This window comes from Chionomys nivalis, chromosome 5, assembly GCF_950005125.1.
Source record: "Chionomys nivalis chromosome 5, mChiNiv1.1, whole genome shotgun sequence".
Taxonomy (NCBI): Eukaryota; Metazoa; Chordata; class Mammalia; order Rodentia; family Cricetidae; genus Chionomys; species Chionomys nivalis.
In genome coordinates, this window is record NC_080090.1 from 70,567,384 (window position 1) to 70,585,803 (window position 18,420).

The window sequence follows — 18,420 nt, forward strand, 5'->3', positions numbered from 1 at the left end:
ATCTATTGTAAATGGAAACTTTATAAAGAGAATTTATATTCCATTGATTTCCAGTCTTACTTGCTTTCTCATTATTCTACCTTAAGCTTTACCATATTTCTTAACTTCTGGGTTAGATACTCATATAATTTATTGTCCTTTGATTTTATAACTTGTTTGTTGTGTTTATGGGCTCTATCACCGATCTATTTCCCTATGCCTTTTAATTTATGTTTCTATTAGTACAGTTTTTCATATCTGATGTTTTGTTACAAAGAATCTCATTATATTTTAGTTTTAAAAGTTTGGTATTCCTATAAAAAGCCATTATTTAAGGGAGCCTGTGTGATGTAGGAGGGTCATATGTTTATTGGTTAATAAAGAAACTGCTTGACCTCTGATAGGACAGAAAATTAGGTAGGCAGAGTAGACAGAACAGAATTCTGGGAGAAAGAAAGCCGAGTCAGGCAGTCGCCATGATTCTCCCACTCCAGACAGACGCAGGTTAAGATCTTTCCTGGTAAGCCAGCTCGTGGTGCTACACAGAATATTAGAAATGGGTTAGATCAATATGTAAGAGCTAGCCAATAAGAGGCTGGAACTAATGGGCCAGGCAGTGTTTAAAAGAATACACTTTCCGTGTAATTATTTCGGGTAAAGCTAGTCGTGCAGGAGCTGGGTGGCGGGAAGCGGCCCGCCGCTCATCGCTACATCTGTGGATTGGATATTAAAGTAAAATTGTTGGTACTTATTGTATTATAGTTCTAAAATTTGTTCCTACAGTTTCCTAATTTACCTTTGAGAATTTTCCTTGTATATTGTGGGAAGAAACTGCTTACTTCATGAACTGTTTGTTGCAGGGTTATATATAGACAACAATCTTTGATGAACCTTGCTATATAATTATCATTTGTGTGGGACACATGATGTGCATAAGTAGGTTGTGTTCTGAGCCTGATTTTTGATATTTTTTCTAGTAAATATTGAAAACATGTACTAAAATCTCTGATGATGAATTATCGTTTTCTCTTATATAAATTATTTTTTATAAGAAATAAGGAGTATTTTGCATATTTATTAGATTCTTGTTTTATATACTATCCAACTTACTTTCTTCATTGCTGTGACAAACTAACTGACAAAATGTAATTTCCAGAAGGAAGGATTTATTCTGGCTTACAGTTTGAGGAAGTACAGTCTATCATGGCAGGAAAGACACAGCAGAAGTAGGAGACCAGCTGGCTCATTGTACCTTCAGTTACAAAGCAGAGTGACCAGGACACAGGTCAAGCTATAAAGTCACAAGCCCAGTTATAGATCCACATCCTAAGGGTTCTATGGCTTTCTCCCATGGTGCCCTCAACCTGAGCAAGTGTTCAAACATGAGCATGTGACAGACATTTCACATTCAATCTATAACATTTCACCCATAGCTCCCATTGGTGCATGGCCATTTTGTGATTTGAAATGCATTCATCCCAACTTTCCAAGTTTTTTGTTTATTTATTTATTTATTATGTATACAATATTCAGTCTGTGGGTGTACCTGAAGGCCAGACAAGGTTGTGAGCCACCATGTGGTTGCTGGGAATTGAACTCAGGACCTTTGGAAGAGCAGGCAATGCTCTTAACCACTGAGCTATCTCTCCAGCCCCCTCCAAGTTTTTTTAATGAATGGCATTCCCCAAACTATTTAAATGCCTAAAGTCTCTTCCAAGGACGAAATCAATCTCTTAACTGTGAACTCCTATAGAATCAAAGGGAAAACTACTTATTTCCAATATAAAATGGGAGAATGGGAGCAAAAAGATTGAGCCAAAGCAAGACAGAAATCCAGAAGAAACAGTAAACCTTCTAGCTCCATGTCTGGCATTTTGGACTACTGATAAAAGAATCTTAGCTCCAAAGGCCCCAGGTAGCCCTTGCTTCCCCACCTCCAGCATGAGTCTTTCTTGGTCTGGCTCTCCATTCCATGTATGCAGCTTTCTGTGGTGGATGTCCATTGGTCTGACCTCTCAAACATCCTGGGCCCTTCTTTCCAATTTGTGTTTTACCTTTACTCTAAGGCTCTCTTATGCTATCTCTAAACCTCTCATGTGTTGCTTGACCTCATAGACTTCCTGGAACCATAGAGCCAGAGTACATGCAACATTTTTCATGCTTACAAAACCAGTACCATGTAGACAATACTATGAAATTCTGCTACCAGCTCAAAATAGACAATGGCCCACTTGGACCATAGCTGTAGCTGTTCTTGTGTGCTGACCCTGGGGAAACACTTGCCTAGAAAATCTTTTCCTAAGAGTAAGGAACCCCTTTGGTGTTCTGCGGTTAGTCTCTCTTCTTTCAAATGACTTTGCATTTCACAAAATGGAGCCTTTGATGGATGGGGTCCTGCTCTCCAGCACTTTTCCTATGCACCTGTAGAGCAGGAGGCTTCTCTTTAAAAACTGCAGCTTCTTTTTAGTCATAACTTTAAATTTGCCTGTGGCCTCTTCTTAGACAAACTGCATTCTTTTCCCCATTCTGCAACACTCAGTGATCTTTTCCACCTGGATAAGAGTGGTAATCAATAACCATGCCACATCCTGGATGCTTCCTGCCTTGAAATTTCATCCACTAAACACATTACTCTATCACGTTCAGCCTCACTTCAGTTCTCAGGACACAGGCAGAATTCAGCTAGATTCTTTGCCAGAATGTAACCCAGATGACCTTTACCCTGGTTCCCAAGAGAGTCTTGTTCCTCTTAGAAGCCAGACACGGAGCCCACATTTATTCCAGTTTCTGGAATTCCAAAAGTTCTAACAGAGTAGTTCACTAAGCTTTGTGCACTAGATGGTTTCTATTGTCTAGTTGATAAAGCCTAGAATCACCTGGGAAGAGAAAGCATTAAGCATCAGATTGGCCTGAATTGTCCTGATTGTTGACTGATTTGGGAGGGCCCATTCTACTGTGGCACTGGTGCGTAGGTGTAACTGGAAGTTTCTCTTCTGCCAACCAGTTCCCAAATATCCACCCAGAGGCTTAATATTAATTACAAATTGTTTGGCCGATGGCTCAGGCTTATTACTAACTAGCTCTTACACCTTAAATTAACCCATTTCTATTAATCTATGTATTGCCCCATGGCCATTGTGTTACCTTATGTCTTGCTTCTCTGGCAGCTGCTGGTGTTTCCCTGACTCTGTCTTCTTTCCCCTGTTGCTGCTTGAATTTCCCACCTAGCTATATTCTGCCTTGCTATTGACCAAATCTGCTTCTTTATTAACCAATGGTAATAAGACATTTTCACAGCGTACAGATGGCATCCCACATCACTCAGGCAAATGGGTATGAGTTGCATAAGAAACTTGCATGTGTGAGAGCCAGAGGGAGCAAGTCAGTAAACTACCCCTTTGGTTTCTGCTTCAGTTTCTGTTAGAGTTCCTACCATGATATCTCTGAGTGACGGATTTTGATTTGGAAGTGTAAGTCAAATAACCCCCTTTCTTCCAAGTTGCTTTTCATCATGGTATTTATCACAGCAAGCAAAATGGAATGCCTTCTTGCAGCATTCAAGGACTTTTATAACCCAAAGTTCCAAACTCTTTCACATTTAACAAACCAGTTGCAAAGGCCCAAGTGACATGCAGTTGGGTTTATCACAGCAGTAGCTCCACTTAACAGCACTAAATTTATGTTAGCTGCTTTCCCCATTACTGTGGTAAAATACCTAGCAACAATCAATATAAGGAAGGAAGAACTTGTTATGATGTGTAGTTTGAGGGAAGGCACGGTTGCATAATTGGAGAGCCAGCTGGCTTCAGTGCATCAACAGTCAATAAATAAAGTTCAGTTAATGTTTACTGTGTAAATTCTATGACATTTCATTAAGTATATGCATGTATAAAATTATTGTAGTCCTAGGTTTCATGTGCCATTTTATCATTATTTCTAATAACAATCATTATAATGGTCTTTTCTATATTTAATAATACTTTTCCTCTTTAAGGTTGTTTATCTTAGCATAGTGATAATTGCTTTTAAAAGCTGTTATTTGCTTTATATACACTTTGCATTATTTTATGTTCTACCTTAAGCATTAAGCTAATTTCTTTTGAATAAAAGCACCTGGAATTTTTGTGAAATCCAATTAGACATTATGGGCCTTTAATGTAGTAAATTTAAGTCATTTATGTTTTGTCACTGTTACTATGTTTAGAATTATTCCTGCTTAAAGCTTTCACTGTGGAAGTGATCATAATGTAAATAACTCTGGTTTCAAATAGACGACAGTACACACTGCTTTTCCTTCAGCAAGAGCCAAAGAGAGTTTAAAAGTTTCCCTGATTTTGTGCCAGCACCACCCCCAACAACAACAACCACAACTTAAAACTTTACAAAGCTCCTTTCTCTTGAAATGCTTGAAGAAAGAAAGAAATTGAAGAAGATTGTATTAATAAACTTGATATCTGCAAAACATATGTCTGTATGCGAGTGCAGGTGTCCAAGGAGACCAGGTGTCAGTGGGTATGGATCCCTTGAAGCTGAAGTTACAGGTATGGGTGCTGGGAACTGAACTCAGATCCTATGCAAGAGCAGCCTACTCACTTACCTGCTGCGCTGTGCCTTTCCAGTCCCTTTTAAGGGAAGCTAGAGTGGGAGTGTTTGACATGTGTATCCAAGGAACTGAAGTCATGTCCTGTAGAAAAGTTGAGCCTTTATTGGCTGACTATCTTCAGCCCAACATGCACAAGTATAATTTTTAAAAGAGATTTAAAATTTTTATTTTATGTGCTTGTTTGACAGCATGCATGTGTGTGCACTGTGTGTGCCTGCAGAGACCTGAAAAGGGTATCATTAATGGAATTAGAATTAAGGATGGTTGTGAGTCACTAAGTGGGTGCTGGAAACCAAACGCAAGGCCTTTGCCATAGCAACAAGGGTTCTTAATTGGTGAAGCATCTCTCCAAAACCTGCAATTGTTGTTTGATAAAAGTGAAATATAATATAGAGCCATAGCTTATTCTTTGTAACTTCTATGAGGACTCGTACAGTTTCTTTTATAAGTCTTTGTTATTCAAGTTACTCAGCATATTTAATTTCACTTGTGATTATCATTAACTACTAAACATGAATCTAGTTTGCTACAGCAGGAACCCTGTAGGAGAGCTAATTATGTGTTGTCAATGGTAAATAAACAACCTTTCAATTAATTATTATTTTTCAATAAACTTGCTTAAATGTAAGCTTCTATGAATTCAAGAATTGAGACTAAAGAATGAGTACTGTGAGAAATAATATAGCCTGATTAAACATTCCTGATTTTTATGAAACTCACTTTTGGAGCATTTTCTTTCATAGTATGGCAGAACAGACTAACAAACAAAAAGCCCAAACAAAGCCTGAAAGGCAAACAGGATTTTATAGTTTATACAGCCACAAGTCTCAAGGATTCATAAAAGCTGGCTAGAATAATGAAAACAGGTAGCTGACCCTAGGTCACCATTTTCTTCACTGTTTTCTCTTTCAGAACGGTACTCACTACAGTAGGTACTAGAGTTTTGGGCCAAAGCATTCCCTGATTCCAGGTAACTTTGTTTTCTCCTAACCAGACTCCTCCTCTTCCTTCTATTTTTCTTCAGAACTGATGCACAGACCTGAACAATATCAAGACATATCTTATAGAAACATGAATTTGGTTTGTAACATGTTGGTAACTTTCAGGTAAATAATAATGTCTAATGGAAAAAGCATGGGAGCTAAGACTAATAGACTCAAGGCTAAGATTAGGCTTTATATCTTGTTAGCTATATGAATGTAAGAAAGATAGTAAAATCTAACTCTTCCATGTCCTCATTCCTGAGCAGAGTATATTATAAACAGCATTCTACTCCATATGTTCTTGCAAGTCTTTAAATACCATGATGCATGTGAAGCTGTGTAGCTACTTCCTAATAGTTTGACATTTGTTTTGTTTTGTATTTTGGCTTATAATGGTGCAGAGGTGATATAAATTCACTAGAAGCCTGGCTTTGAATTTTTAGTTTTGAATTTTTTCAGCCTTGGCTAGCACAGCGAAGCAGCATACTGTCTTGAATGTAAGCTGAATTTTATTCAGCCATTTAATCTCACTATATTGTGCTCCTAAGCTGTGGGCTTTATCACATTAGATGTAATCAGTGCATTTTCTTTCTTTCTTTTTCTTTCTTTTTTTTTTTTTTTTTTTTTTGGTTTTTTCAAGACAGGATTTCTCTGTAGCTTTGGTGCCTCTCCCAGAACTAGCTCTTGTAGACCAGGCTGGCCTCGAACTCCCAGAGGTCCGCCTGCCTCTGCCTCCCGAGTGCTGGGACTAAAGGCCTGCGCCACCACCGCCCGGCTTAATCAGTGCATTTTCAACATGGTGATTTGTCTGAGGATCTGCTCCATAGTTATGGACATTTGAACACTTGCTCTCCAATAGATGGCACTGTTTAGGTAGGTTTAGCAGGTGTGGCCTTGATGGAACTTTGAAGAATGTCACTGGGGACAGGCCTTGGGTTTCAAAGTCTCCTCCACTCCCAATTTAATCTCTCAACTTTAGGCTTTCTGATGAAGATGTAAGCAATCAGCTTCTAGCTCAGGCTGCCACTCCTATGCTCTGCCATCATGGACTCCTCTCCCACTGGAACTGAAAGCTCAAATAAGCTCTTTCTTCTGTAAGTTGCCTTGGTCTCTGTGTTTTATCACAGCGACAAAAAGGTCATTAATGCAGGATGAGTTTTGATGTGTTTATGGGGAGTTACAACATGGTGTGTTCAGGAGCATCTTTCTATGGTGACATACTACAAAGTTGGCTATGCTAACTTTGGGGCTTCCAAAGCAACCACTGTTTCACAGCACAAATGGTATTGTGACTTCCACAGGAATCATGAGTTTATATAATAGTTAACGATTATGTTACAGGAATTTAATATTTTACTTTTCACAGAATGCTTTATTTTCACAACAGGGAAACAATTGCTTGTGACAAATTTGTCTATTCTTAAATTCAGATATTTTTTTTCTTTAAAGACACAAGAGCTGTTGAAATAGCAGGAAACTTGAAAACTAAAATGATTATTGCATTTGTATGTCTATGGAAATGTTTTTATATGTATTTAAAATTTGATAATATCAGTTTTTCAAGTTCAATGCTATAAAAATAACAAATTTTGCATTTGTTTTGTTGTTTAAAACACTATTTATATCAGACTAGCCATGATCTTCCTACCTCTTCTTACCCAACACTATTACAGTTATTATTTTAGTATCTCCTACAACAGCTACTCAAGTTCTGGGCTTATAGGCACAAACACCATACCATTTTTTTTTTCATAAAAACTGTATATCTTTATGCAAAAATTATTGTGTTTAAACTTTTTATTCATTTTTATTTACTTACTTAGCATGCGTGTGCATATGAATGCATGTGGAGGTCAGAGGTCAACTTTCAGTTGTTGGGGGAGGCTGCTTGTTTGTTCCCAGACACCCCGACTGGAAATAACCACACAGAAACTGTATTAATTAAATTACTGCTTGGACTATTAGCTCTAGCTTCTCATTGGCTAGCTCTTACATCCTAAACTAGCTCATCTCCATTAATCTGTGTATGGCCATGTGACTGTGGCTTACCAGGTAAAGTTCCAAGTTCTGTCCCCAGCATCTGTCTCTGGCAGTGCTACATGGCTTCTCATTGACTCCACCTACTATCTTTCTCTCTATATCTCTTCCAGCCAGGCTATATTCTGTTAAGCCATTGGCCGAAAAGCAGCTTCTTTATTCACTAACCAATAAAAGCAGCACATATACAGAAGCACTTCCCACACCATTCAGTAGTTGGTTCTCTCCTTCCATCTTGTTGAGGAAGGGTTTCTCCTGTCAGTTCTGCTATGTGTTCTGCAGTTCTAGGATTATATATGTGTGCCACAGTGTTAGGCTTTTCAATGTGGATTCTGGACACCACAAAGCTTCCATGGTAAGAGAGGAAAAACTCACTGAGTTATTTTGATGCTTCCTCTAGCCCCAAATGTGCCTCTAATTCTCTTTTCAGATTTGAAACTTTTACTTAAAAATAACACTCTTAAAAATCGCGTAGAGAAATGCTGCTGCTGAGTTTCCACTTACTAAAAGAACTAACTACTTGTTTCACTATTGGAAGGTACAATATTTAGACATAGCTACTTCACTTCCAGACATTATGGGTCATCAAAAAATACTTGTATCCCAAGATACAGAATCTAATTTAAAGCACCCCACAAACCTAATTATTCTTCTTTATATCATAGGTGTCCCAAGAAGACTTTCAGCAGCAGACCCCATTAACCTTGTGGTTTGCTTAGCTGCTTAACCTTTTGTTCAGCCGTCTATATCAACTTGAAGATTGGTAGTTGTGAAGTCCAGTTAGGAAATGACCCCAGGGGTTCTAGTGACAAATTATAGTAAATTAAATTTCCACGAATATAAGAAAGCTGGAGGCAGAAGATATCTTTTCTATATCATGGTAAGTTATTTTCAAATGGGCATTATTGCTTCCTTCTAGAGAACACTTGACAATGTCTAAAGAAAGTTTTTCTTTCTGGGTGGTGGTGACATGTGCCTTTAATCCCAGCACTTGGGAGGCAGAGGCAGGCAGATCTCTGTGAGTTTGAGGCCAGCTTGGTCTGCAAGAGCTAGTTCCAGTACAGGAGGACAGGCTCCAAAGCTACAGAGAAACCGTGCCTCAAGAGAGAGAGAGAGAGAGAGAGAGAGAGAGAGAGAGAGAGAGAGAGAGAGAGAGAAAAGAAAAGAAAAGAAAAAAGAAAGTTGTAATTTTTTTTGTTTGCAATTAGAGGAGGGATACACTAACAGCTCACTGGGAAAGGTCAAGGGTGCTGCTAACTGTCTTTTAGTGTGCACAACAAATCTCCACAGAAATGCCAATAAGAGTGAATTTCAGAAATTGTGACATAGGAGCAGACATCAGGATGAATAATAGAATCCAAAGAGGCAATAAGGGAACTATCCAGGAAGAAAGGCTCCAAGATAAGACTGAGAGAGTATAGTTCATGAGCAGTTGGTAGAATGGTCATCAGCATCCAGTATGCCCCAAAGCGTGGAAGATGATCTGTAGAATCCAATGTGTACAGCGGTTGGGCCATTTTGTTGGAGTCACTTACCTGCCTTTCACTACCCTGGAAATCTAAAGGACTCTTCTCTTTTGATTTAAATATTGTATGTAAGCTGTTTAGTAGGTTCATTTGTACAAGAATGTGAGTGGTGTGTTTGATATGGATTCACTGCATCTAACATCTTTATGAATTAGCCTATGTGTGTGCATGTGTGTACAATTTTATACTTTTAAATCTGTGTAGTATATGAATTATTTTACTTGCTGTTTATTTATTAATAACGATAAGTAACATTTTAGTAATATTTGTACATTAGGCACTCCTAATTAATTTACATGATCTACTCATTTTTATATTATAGTAACTCTATAAATAACTACTGTCATGATCTGTGTTTGACAGATCTTAAGAGAGATTAATTAGTGTGTTCAAACTCACAAAATGAGCGAGAGGATTCAGACCAAGAAGTTTGCTATGTTGCCCAATGGAGTCACCACCATCACAGCAGAGACATGGAGATACAACACTATAAACAGTTATCCACTGTTTCTTGTTTAAATGCTTGTTTTCCTTACCTTACATTTCTTGCTCTCAAGGACCCAGAGTGGACATTACAGAGTATCAGTAATGTTTTATGAACAAATGAATAAATAAGCTTTTCAATTTATAATTTAAATTTGCTATTCCTTATAAATTTGTCTATCCTTAGAGAAAAAGCAAGTTCTCTCTTGAGTCTAATACAGTTATTATTTGAGTAGTTAAGTGACATGGTAGAATATTTTAAACCTTGTAACTTAAAACTTTCTTTACTGAGCCAAAAATGATCTCTGGGGTGGATCTGGGAGGGCTTAAGGAGGAGGTGGGAGCAAATATGATCAAAATACAGTGTTGAAATTCTCAAGGAAAAAAACGAATCTATTTTTACATGATCTCTTCTCCTACGGAATTGAAGAGCAGATGAAGTGTTTGCATAAAGGCGTTGGTAATGCAGCATTTCTGCAACAGCAGACTTCAAGCGTTCTCGTCAAATCCTGCCTTTTGTGTGACTCCCTGATGAGTGTTATATGATCAAAGCCTCACCTGGCACCCATTAGTCACCTAGTCTTATTTTGAGAGTGGTTGCTATCATCACTCAGTCTCTCTGTCGGTACCACCTAGTTACTTCTGTTTTGGCAATGATGGGTTAAAGACATTCCCTGGGCTTAGTCCTGCTTAAGCTTGCTATCTGTTTATTTTAAATTAGAGCACGGTGGTTTGTTTCTTACAGGAGTAGAGCTTTCTCTGGATAGGAAAAGTAGTCATTTTACTGTTTTTGTTCCCTTGTAGGTAGGTGTTTTCTTTCACTGGTTAGCCTTTCTTTCATGCCTCTGGCCTGCAAACTTGCTTCTTCTGACGCTAAGAGTGGCTACTAACTGAACAGAGTTTACATCTTGTTCTTAAACTACTGTCTTTTGAGCAATTTGACTGTCCTTCCTCACCATCTCGCCACCATTCTTTAAGACTTTCTTCCAGTCCATGGAATCAATGCCAATCTATAGCCGTTCCATTGAGTTTTTAGGTTTTTAAATACCTCACATGAAGACCCTGTTTTTTTTTCATATTTTTTTGTTTTGCTTTGTAGCCAGACTGTCCTTGAACACCCAGGCCCCTGCCTCAGCCTCCTGAGGGCTAGGTGTGGCACCGCACTTGACTTTCTAATTTTAGATACTTCCTTTGGGAGTCATGATTTTAAAGAACACCAGCGAGAGATAGGAGTGGTAGGTTAAAACATTAAGCTGTAGGTGGACACACACACTTTGAAGAGTGGGTAGCTTAAAAACACATCAAAGCCAAACTTAGAGAAAAGCAGCAGGTAATGCAGAGGGGAAGGGAGTAATCCCAGAATAGAACTTCTGCGACTGTTGGAATGAGTGGGGGTACTGGACAGTCATGCATGGAGTGGGGGTACTGGACAGCCGTACATCGGCTGACTGGAGAGGCCATGTGGACTCTTTACAACTGTGGTAATGAGTGGGGGTACTGGACAGCTGCCTCTGCTGACAGGAGACACCCACGTGGACTCTTTGCGACTGTAGGAATGAGTGGGGGTACTGCATAGCTGTGTGTGTCGGCTGATAGAGATGCCCATGTGTGTTGGAGGAGCCGCTTGTTAGTCCCAACTGCCCAGAACCGAAATAACCACACAGAAACTATACTAATTAAACCACTGCTTGGCCCATTAGCTCTAGCTTCTTATTAGCTAACTGTTACATATTAACTTAACCCATTTCTATTAATCTGTATATCACCACGAGTTCATGACCTAACAGTAAAGTTTCAGCACGTCTATCTCCGGCAGCGGCTCCATGGCGTCCCTCTGACCCCCGCCCTCCCTCTTGCCTTCCTCCTCCCATGCTTTGGCCAAGCCAGTTCTTTATTCACTAACCAATAAAAGCAACACATAGACAGAAGGACCTTCCACACCACATGTGGACTCTTCTTCATGACATCAGTCGACACGATTTATTTGTAGTTGCCTTCTCAGTTCTCGTGGTAAAAAGATGAGGCAGTTCACATTGGATAAGGTCTGTTTTCTCGTGAGAAATGAACAAGGTGAAATGTTTAGAGTCAGGGGTGGAAGTGGGAAAGTTAAGGGGGAAAAGAAAAGCTATCAGTTAGTTACTTAAAAGACCAGAGACCAAAGCTTTGAGCATTTGTGCGCTTCGTCATGGGCTGCCAGGGAGGACTGTTCAACCTGCTCTGAACACACATCTCACAAAGAACTCGTTTCTGGACACGGACCAAGCCCCGTTTCTTCCATTGTCGGCCATGTTACTCCAATCTTCACTCATCATTACCTTTTCCCCCTGGTTTAGATACCTTTCACCTTCCTCCTCAGCTAACTAAAGTATTTATACTTTCAATGTTGTGTTTCACTTTGTACTTCCATGTCTTTTTGTGGGAGAACAAACTTTCAAATGTTTTCTTTTCCACCTTATTTTTTTTTTTTTTTGTTGGTGAGGGGTGAGATAGGGTTTCTCTGTGTAGCCCTGACTATACTGGAACTCGCTCTGTAGACCAGGCTGGCCTTGAACTCAGAGATTTGCCTGCTTTTGACTCCTCTGTCGGACATAAAGGCATGTGCCATAAGTGTCTGGCTTTTTTTTTTTTTTTGATAAACTTCCATATGTTTTCAAGAGAAGTGAAAGTTGAAATTTTACTTCTCTCATCTTGTTACATTGTTTTACAAATGAAAGCAATACTTTTCAATGCAGATTTGAGGTTATTAGAGACAAATATGAAACCATTTTTGTATGTTAAGCTTTATGAAGTTTTTAGGTTTTTTTTTAAGTATTTTTTATATTTATTTATTATGTTTACAATATTCTGTCTGTGTGTATGCCTGCAGGCCAGAAGAGGGCACCAGACCCTATTACAGATGGTTGTGAGCCACCATGTGGTTGCTGAGAATTGAACTCAGGACCTTTGGAAGAGCAGGCAATGCTCTTAACCTCTGAGCCATCTCTCCAGCCCCAGTTTTTAGGTTCTTAAGAATATAATACTTGACTCACAGTAGACTTTACACAGAATATTTGTTTCTTTTTATGATTTTATTCTTATCATACAAGTCAGTTCATAAGTAGTATTCAGTTTCTAAAGCCCAAATAAAAATGCCAAGGAAAAAAGTAAGGAGTAAAAAAGCTAACATGTATCTTGAAAGGGATTTTTTAAGTGAAATAACATTGACATTATCCACCTCCTCTGTTTGCTCAGTATTTTTTAAGAACTATATTTTTTTTGCAGCAAAATATCATCTCAACTTGGATATCTAATACTTTAGATGCTATTAACATAATTTTAGTATCTTTCCCCCAAATTTGGATAGCCATGGCCGTATTTAGTGTTTGCTAAAGGAATATAGATACTACCAAAAACCAGTGTTCACTGTGTAAAGCACAGATATGAGATCCTGACACAGAGAATGCTTATTCAGCATCTTCATCTTCCATGCTGGTCTGCTCTAGGTGATGCATCTCTCTTTCTGGTAGTAATCCATATTCATTTAGGAAAGACTCCACATCTCCAGCAAAAAATTCTTCAGCGAACTGTTCGGCAACGCTAATAAAATTGCTAATGAGTTCCCCACCTTTGTATACAAGCAGGGTGGGGAGAACATCTGGGGAAAAGCGGTCCCCAGCACCAGTATTAGAAGCTTTTATCTTACAGAACTTGACCATTGGGTACTCTGCCGCAAGGCAGGCTAAGCTGCTGTTGAGTGCATCACAGCCCTTCACGCCGTCTTCATAAATGGTCACCACGATTGTGGTGACCTTCTGCTCCTTTTCAATGGTCTCCAGGAACTGCTCCCCTGTTTCCAGCTCATACACAAACCCATATCTAGGCCCAAAACTCAGCTTCTGATGCATATCCTGCATGCACTGTCTACGGTATTTGCGCAGGCAGTTTTCATCTTCTTTATCTTGATGAATTAGTTCATATTCTTGAATGCTCATCTGAGGGTGCATGAAAGAAATAATGGAGGTAGTTCAATCGGAAATGTTTCATGCTTGGATGCATCAAACTTATTCTCAAGTCTAGGAGTTTTGACTTGTTGTCCTCTCTGCTTAGACCACTTTTCTGCTTAAAACACCTTATTTAAGCATCACCTCAAAGGTCATTGTCTTTTGTTACTTGGTTGATCATTTGAAACCCTTACTCTACCCTCCTCTTTCTCTATCCGGCTTTTATTTTCATAGCAACAAGTACTGTTAGGGCTTGTATTACATATTTGGTCAACTAGTATCAGTTTTCTAATTAATGTGTTCAATGTCTGCAATTGTTTTTTTCTGATTATGGGTGCCACTCAGATCTGCTGAATCAGAACCTGTCAGGGTGAGGCTGAGTTGTCTGTGTTTTAACAAGCCCTCTGGGTTATTCTTAACCACTGGGCTTAGTCAAAAGTCAGAGAACTATACATCTTCCAAAACAGCTACATTTTCTTGTGATTAGAACATCCAATTACCTTAATACCCTTTATAACGTTGACTCCATTATTAATATAGTTGATAGACAATTAATCACCTCTTCCCCTCAACCAAGAAGAAAAAATAGACACAAGGGAGTGACGCAGCCTATTGTCATACAGTTCACTGAAAGATGTGGAGAGGCCCAGAAACTTGGAAGCTGGAAGCTGGGGGGGTCTCAAGGGGATTGTTACCTGTAGCATCTTCATCATGCAACCCTTGAACCGCAGCTGCTATCCATTTTTTATTCCTTTCTTCTGCCTTGTGCGTTTGTTTTCCTAATATCCCCAATTCTTTCTCCCCAACAGCCTATCCCTCTCCTCCTTCCTTTCTCTCCTTTCTTTCTTTTGGTACGGTAGAAAATCAAGGTCTTCCTAGCTCAACCTCCCAAGCACTGGTATTATACACCTATGCCACCACAGCCAGACCGCTTTTCTAGCCTAATGGTTTTTCTCTGTCATTTTTATGGACTCAATTTAATTTTTTAATCCTAAAATTATTAAATGTTTTGTATCATTCTTAAGTTGCCATCATAGTTCTGCTAGTTCGGGCAACCAAGCCTCACGAATATTGATTTAAAGATATATTTGAGCATTCATACTCGAAGTTGTTCTGTTCATATGTTGAGACATAGATATTTAGACATATAGTGACATTTCTGAAGCTTAACCAGAACAAAACCTTTAATAATAACATCTCAGATTTGACAGTATTTTTAAAAGCATTTTTATTTGTTTTCCCTTCATGATCTGTTTAAAACAAATGAGAACATTCTTACAGTTTCTCAGTTTCAAAATGTGGGTGGGTGTCTCATCTACACTGCATAATGACCCTGAGAGAGAACTGATTTCTGCCTTCTGCCTCTCACAGTGTCAGACTGGAGATCCCTACCATGGCCTGAAGCCAAGGGCCAAGGCATATTTCTGTTCATGGTCTCTTCACTCAGTATACTCTCAGTATAAACTGCTTAGGTGATGCGCTAGAGTGACTTCTCTCGCAAATGAAAATCTCTTTATGACTTCCTTATTATTATCATTAATCTTGTTATATATATAATATATGCTATTTATGGAGATTTAAAAATGGCCAAAAGTTTTTAAAATGAAGTAAAAATACTGATGTTCTACCAATTTAATATTCAAATAATTTCCATTGACATTTTAGAGGTCCTTTGAGTCTATCTCTATGACACAGGTGTACACATGCAAAACTCGACTCCTGCAATGCTGTTTTTTAAACAGTGATGCTCCTACTGCTCTCCTTCCTTTCCTTTCCGGGCAACCTCACTCTTCCTAACTATAACCATCCTCTATCGAGATAGAGTCTCTTTACTTCTCTGCACTCAGACTCGGGTGCTTAGAAACACCCAAGAGTGAAAGCCCACAACGGTGTCTTTGCTGCCTTAAAAATGTAGCAGCTTATATAATTTAAAGCTCTATATTTTGTTTTCTTATACTGCGAAGCTTCCTCTACAATAGCTCATATATTTATCATTTATTCTCTGATTCCCACATGTATTTTATAGTACAGAATACCTTGTCACGGTATTCACTGTGTACTTCATTAAAAGCATTTCACAATATTCTGAAGTGATTCTCTTGAGTGAATTAGACTAGGAAATACATAACTTATAATTATACTTCTTTGCTTCTCTTACCTTTCTGCCGACTCTCTCTTTTGAGTCTTTGTCATCTCTGCTTTGAGGAGAAGACATTTGCCTGAGGATCTCTTTCTTACTGGGTGGAATTGAATCACTATCTTCACTTTCTAATTTAAACTTTCTCCAGTCATTGATTACTCCTTTGGGTCCTAAAATAAAAATTTTAAGCATTTTTTCTCTTTATTATCAAAACACTGTTTGAGCCAGGCGTTGGTGGCGCATGCCTTTAATCCCAGCACTCGGGAGGCAAAGGCAGGCGGATCTCTGTGAGTTTGAGACCAGCCTGGTCTACAAGAGCTAGTTCCAGGACAGGCTCCAAAACCACAGAGAAACCCTGTCTCGAAAAACCAAAAAACAACAACAACAACAACAACAACAACAAACTGTTTGTACAATTAAAATTTGCATAAGTATTGCCTTGAGAAAATGTGTCATCTCCTGTTTCAGAAGCATTTCCTGACCTGTTCATAAAAATAATATCCAAGATTAACTTTACTAAATGGCAAAGACTATGGCACAGAATTTCTCTAAAACATCCATAATAACAATGTAAATTATGTGATTAGTACTATTTACAGAAGTTTACAGGTAAGAATATTTAAAAATTGGAATATATAAAAGCAACCAGAATTTCAGAAAAGCAGCACTCACTACATAAAAAAGACACGTTTGGAATAAGTGAGCTTTGGTGCTACACTGTTAAGGGAAACCGGAGTTATTGGAGGAGCAACAGTAACAACGGCACCTAAACCCAACACGTGGAAAACCGCATCTGACTTTGGTTAAGGAAACTAAAGCAACAACTATCATTACATAACCAGCCAATTCCTTCTCAGAGCTGAAGAATCACAGGAAGGACCCATTCCCTGCAAAGGGTTTTAAGTAGAGGGCCAGGGATATCACCCAACTGTATAGGGCTTTCCTTATATGTGTGAGGGTCTGCCACATCGCACAGAAAAATGTGTGCAGTGTCAGCAATTAATTTTTCTAATGATGGGCACTGCTCAGATCTGCTGAATCAGAACCTGTTAGGGTGAGGCTCAGTTGCCTGTTTGAACAACACAGACAAAAATCAGCTATTTAACCACACAGATGAATTTCCTACTTGGAATTAATATTTGGTTCTTGAGAAATAATGCTTTGAAGATCATAAATTCTTCAAAACATGCAATATTAAATGAGCTATACATACATATTTTGTATATATACATATATGCTTTGTATATATACAAAACTTAGTTTTGCTTCTTTTTAATATTATATTCTACATTTGAGTATATTCTTTCTCCCTCGCATTGTATATCATATTGTATATTATAGTACTTAACACTAAGGTCTTGGTAGTGGTATATAAATAGCCACATATAATTGAACAAGTTAAGAAAAGCCCCTGATGAAATGATGTTCTGGGTTTTCTGGAGGTAGGTTGAAATTCACTTGATTCAAGCATGCGTGCTATCTTCTTACTCTTTTTTTCACATTCGAAAAGCTAAAATCAAGCATTACTTACTTTTGATCACACATATGTATATATGTATATATGTACACGCATATAGTGTAATAAGGAAAGTCTGTAGTAGCTACACAAGGAGGAGTGGGAGAATACAAAAGGCTTTACTTAAACTGTAGATAGAAGAGTCCTAGATAACTGGGTAGCAGGAAATGATCAACAATTTGTGTTCTCTCTAACTCTTCGATACTGAAATAGCAAATAACTAATCTTGGATCATTTCACTTTAGGCTAATTTATTTAGTCAAATGTTTTTGGATTATTCTTCCCGAGTAGATGAAGATATTACTTAAATTCAACCATATTCTCTATAAGAACAGCAGATATTTCTAGAACTAATCTTACTTTAATAATTATGCTTTCTCTGCACTTTAGTTACCTGTGTGTGTAGCCTGTCCTTCAAAGTCTTCCTCTATGCTTTGGCTTGTGGCTTCTTCCATGTTATGAGTTGGATTGGGTATAATCTGTATGATGAACAAAGAGCAATGAGACAGATAAATTCTAGGAGACCTGTGCAAGCATAGACATCCTTAAATACAGGTGCATGTATTATAAACCCCTGATGTCACCCAGGTGGATTAAAGGTTATCACTGTGGGAAAGAGTGTTTTGAATGTTTCTGTCTGCATTGTAAGAGGACACCGAATTAGCATATACTGTTAATGATGTTTTTATAATTTATGGTTTGTCACTTAAAGGTTTATGTTTTCATTTTGGGTATAGGTACTCCATGAACACTACTGATTAATGAATTCCTTATTTTATTACTATTTGTTCAAATATTTCTTAAAACTATACACCAATATTTCATCTAATGAAAAATTCTAATTAATGACATGCTTACTGTCTTAGTGTTTGTTCTATTGCTGTGAAGAGACAGTGGAACGCGTAATTGAGGGCTTCCTTACGTTTTCAGATGTTCGGTCCACTACCATCGTGGTTGGGAGCATGTCAGCACACAGGCAAGTAGGTGTTGGAGCAGTAGCTGAGAGCTGCACCCTGCTCCGTAGGCAGAGAAATAAAGAACCTGGGCCTGGCATGGGTGTTTGAAACCTCAAAACCCACTCCTAGTGACACACTACGTCCAACAAAGCCACACCTACTCCAACAAGGACACACCTCCTAATTGTTCTAATCTTTCTCAAATAGTGCCACCCAT

At 38.4% G+C, this 18,420-nt stretch overlaps 1 protein-coding gene across 1 annotated transcript; it reads right to left on the reverse strand.

The window, feature by feature from the left end:
* Window positions 1-13,054: 13,054 nt before the first annotated feature.
* Pdc (phosducin) lies at window positions 13,055-17,718 on the reverse strand. The gene is made up of 3 exons (XM_057770595.1): window positions 17,642-17,718; window positions 15,750-15,901; window positions 13,055-13,582 (listed from the first exon to the last, which is right to left on the reverse strand). Exons 1-3 carry the CDS (start codon window positions 17,700-17,702, stop codon window positions 13,055-13,057), a joined length of 741 nt encoding a protein of 246 aa, XP_057626578.1. The 5' UTR covers window positions 17,703-17,718.
* Window positions 17,719-18,420: the final 702 nt, after the last annotated feature.

Excerpts from the sequence above, each read along its gene's own strand:
- Pdc (XM_057770595.1), bottom strand. The coding sequence starts at position 17,702 with ATGGAAGAAGCCACAAGCCAAAGCATAGAGGAAGACTTTGAAGGACAG. Across the intron at positions 15,902-17,641 it reads AGGACAGGCTACACACACAG|GACCCAAAGGAGTAATCAAT; the intron begins GTAACTAAAGTG and ends TTTTTATTTTAG. Across the intron at positions 13,583-15,749 it reads AAGAGAGAGTCGGCAGAAAG|ATGAGCATTCAAGAATATGA; the intron begins GTAAGAGAAGCA and ends ATGCACCCTCAG.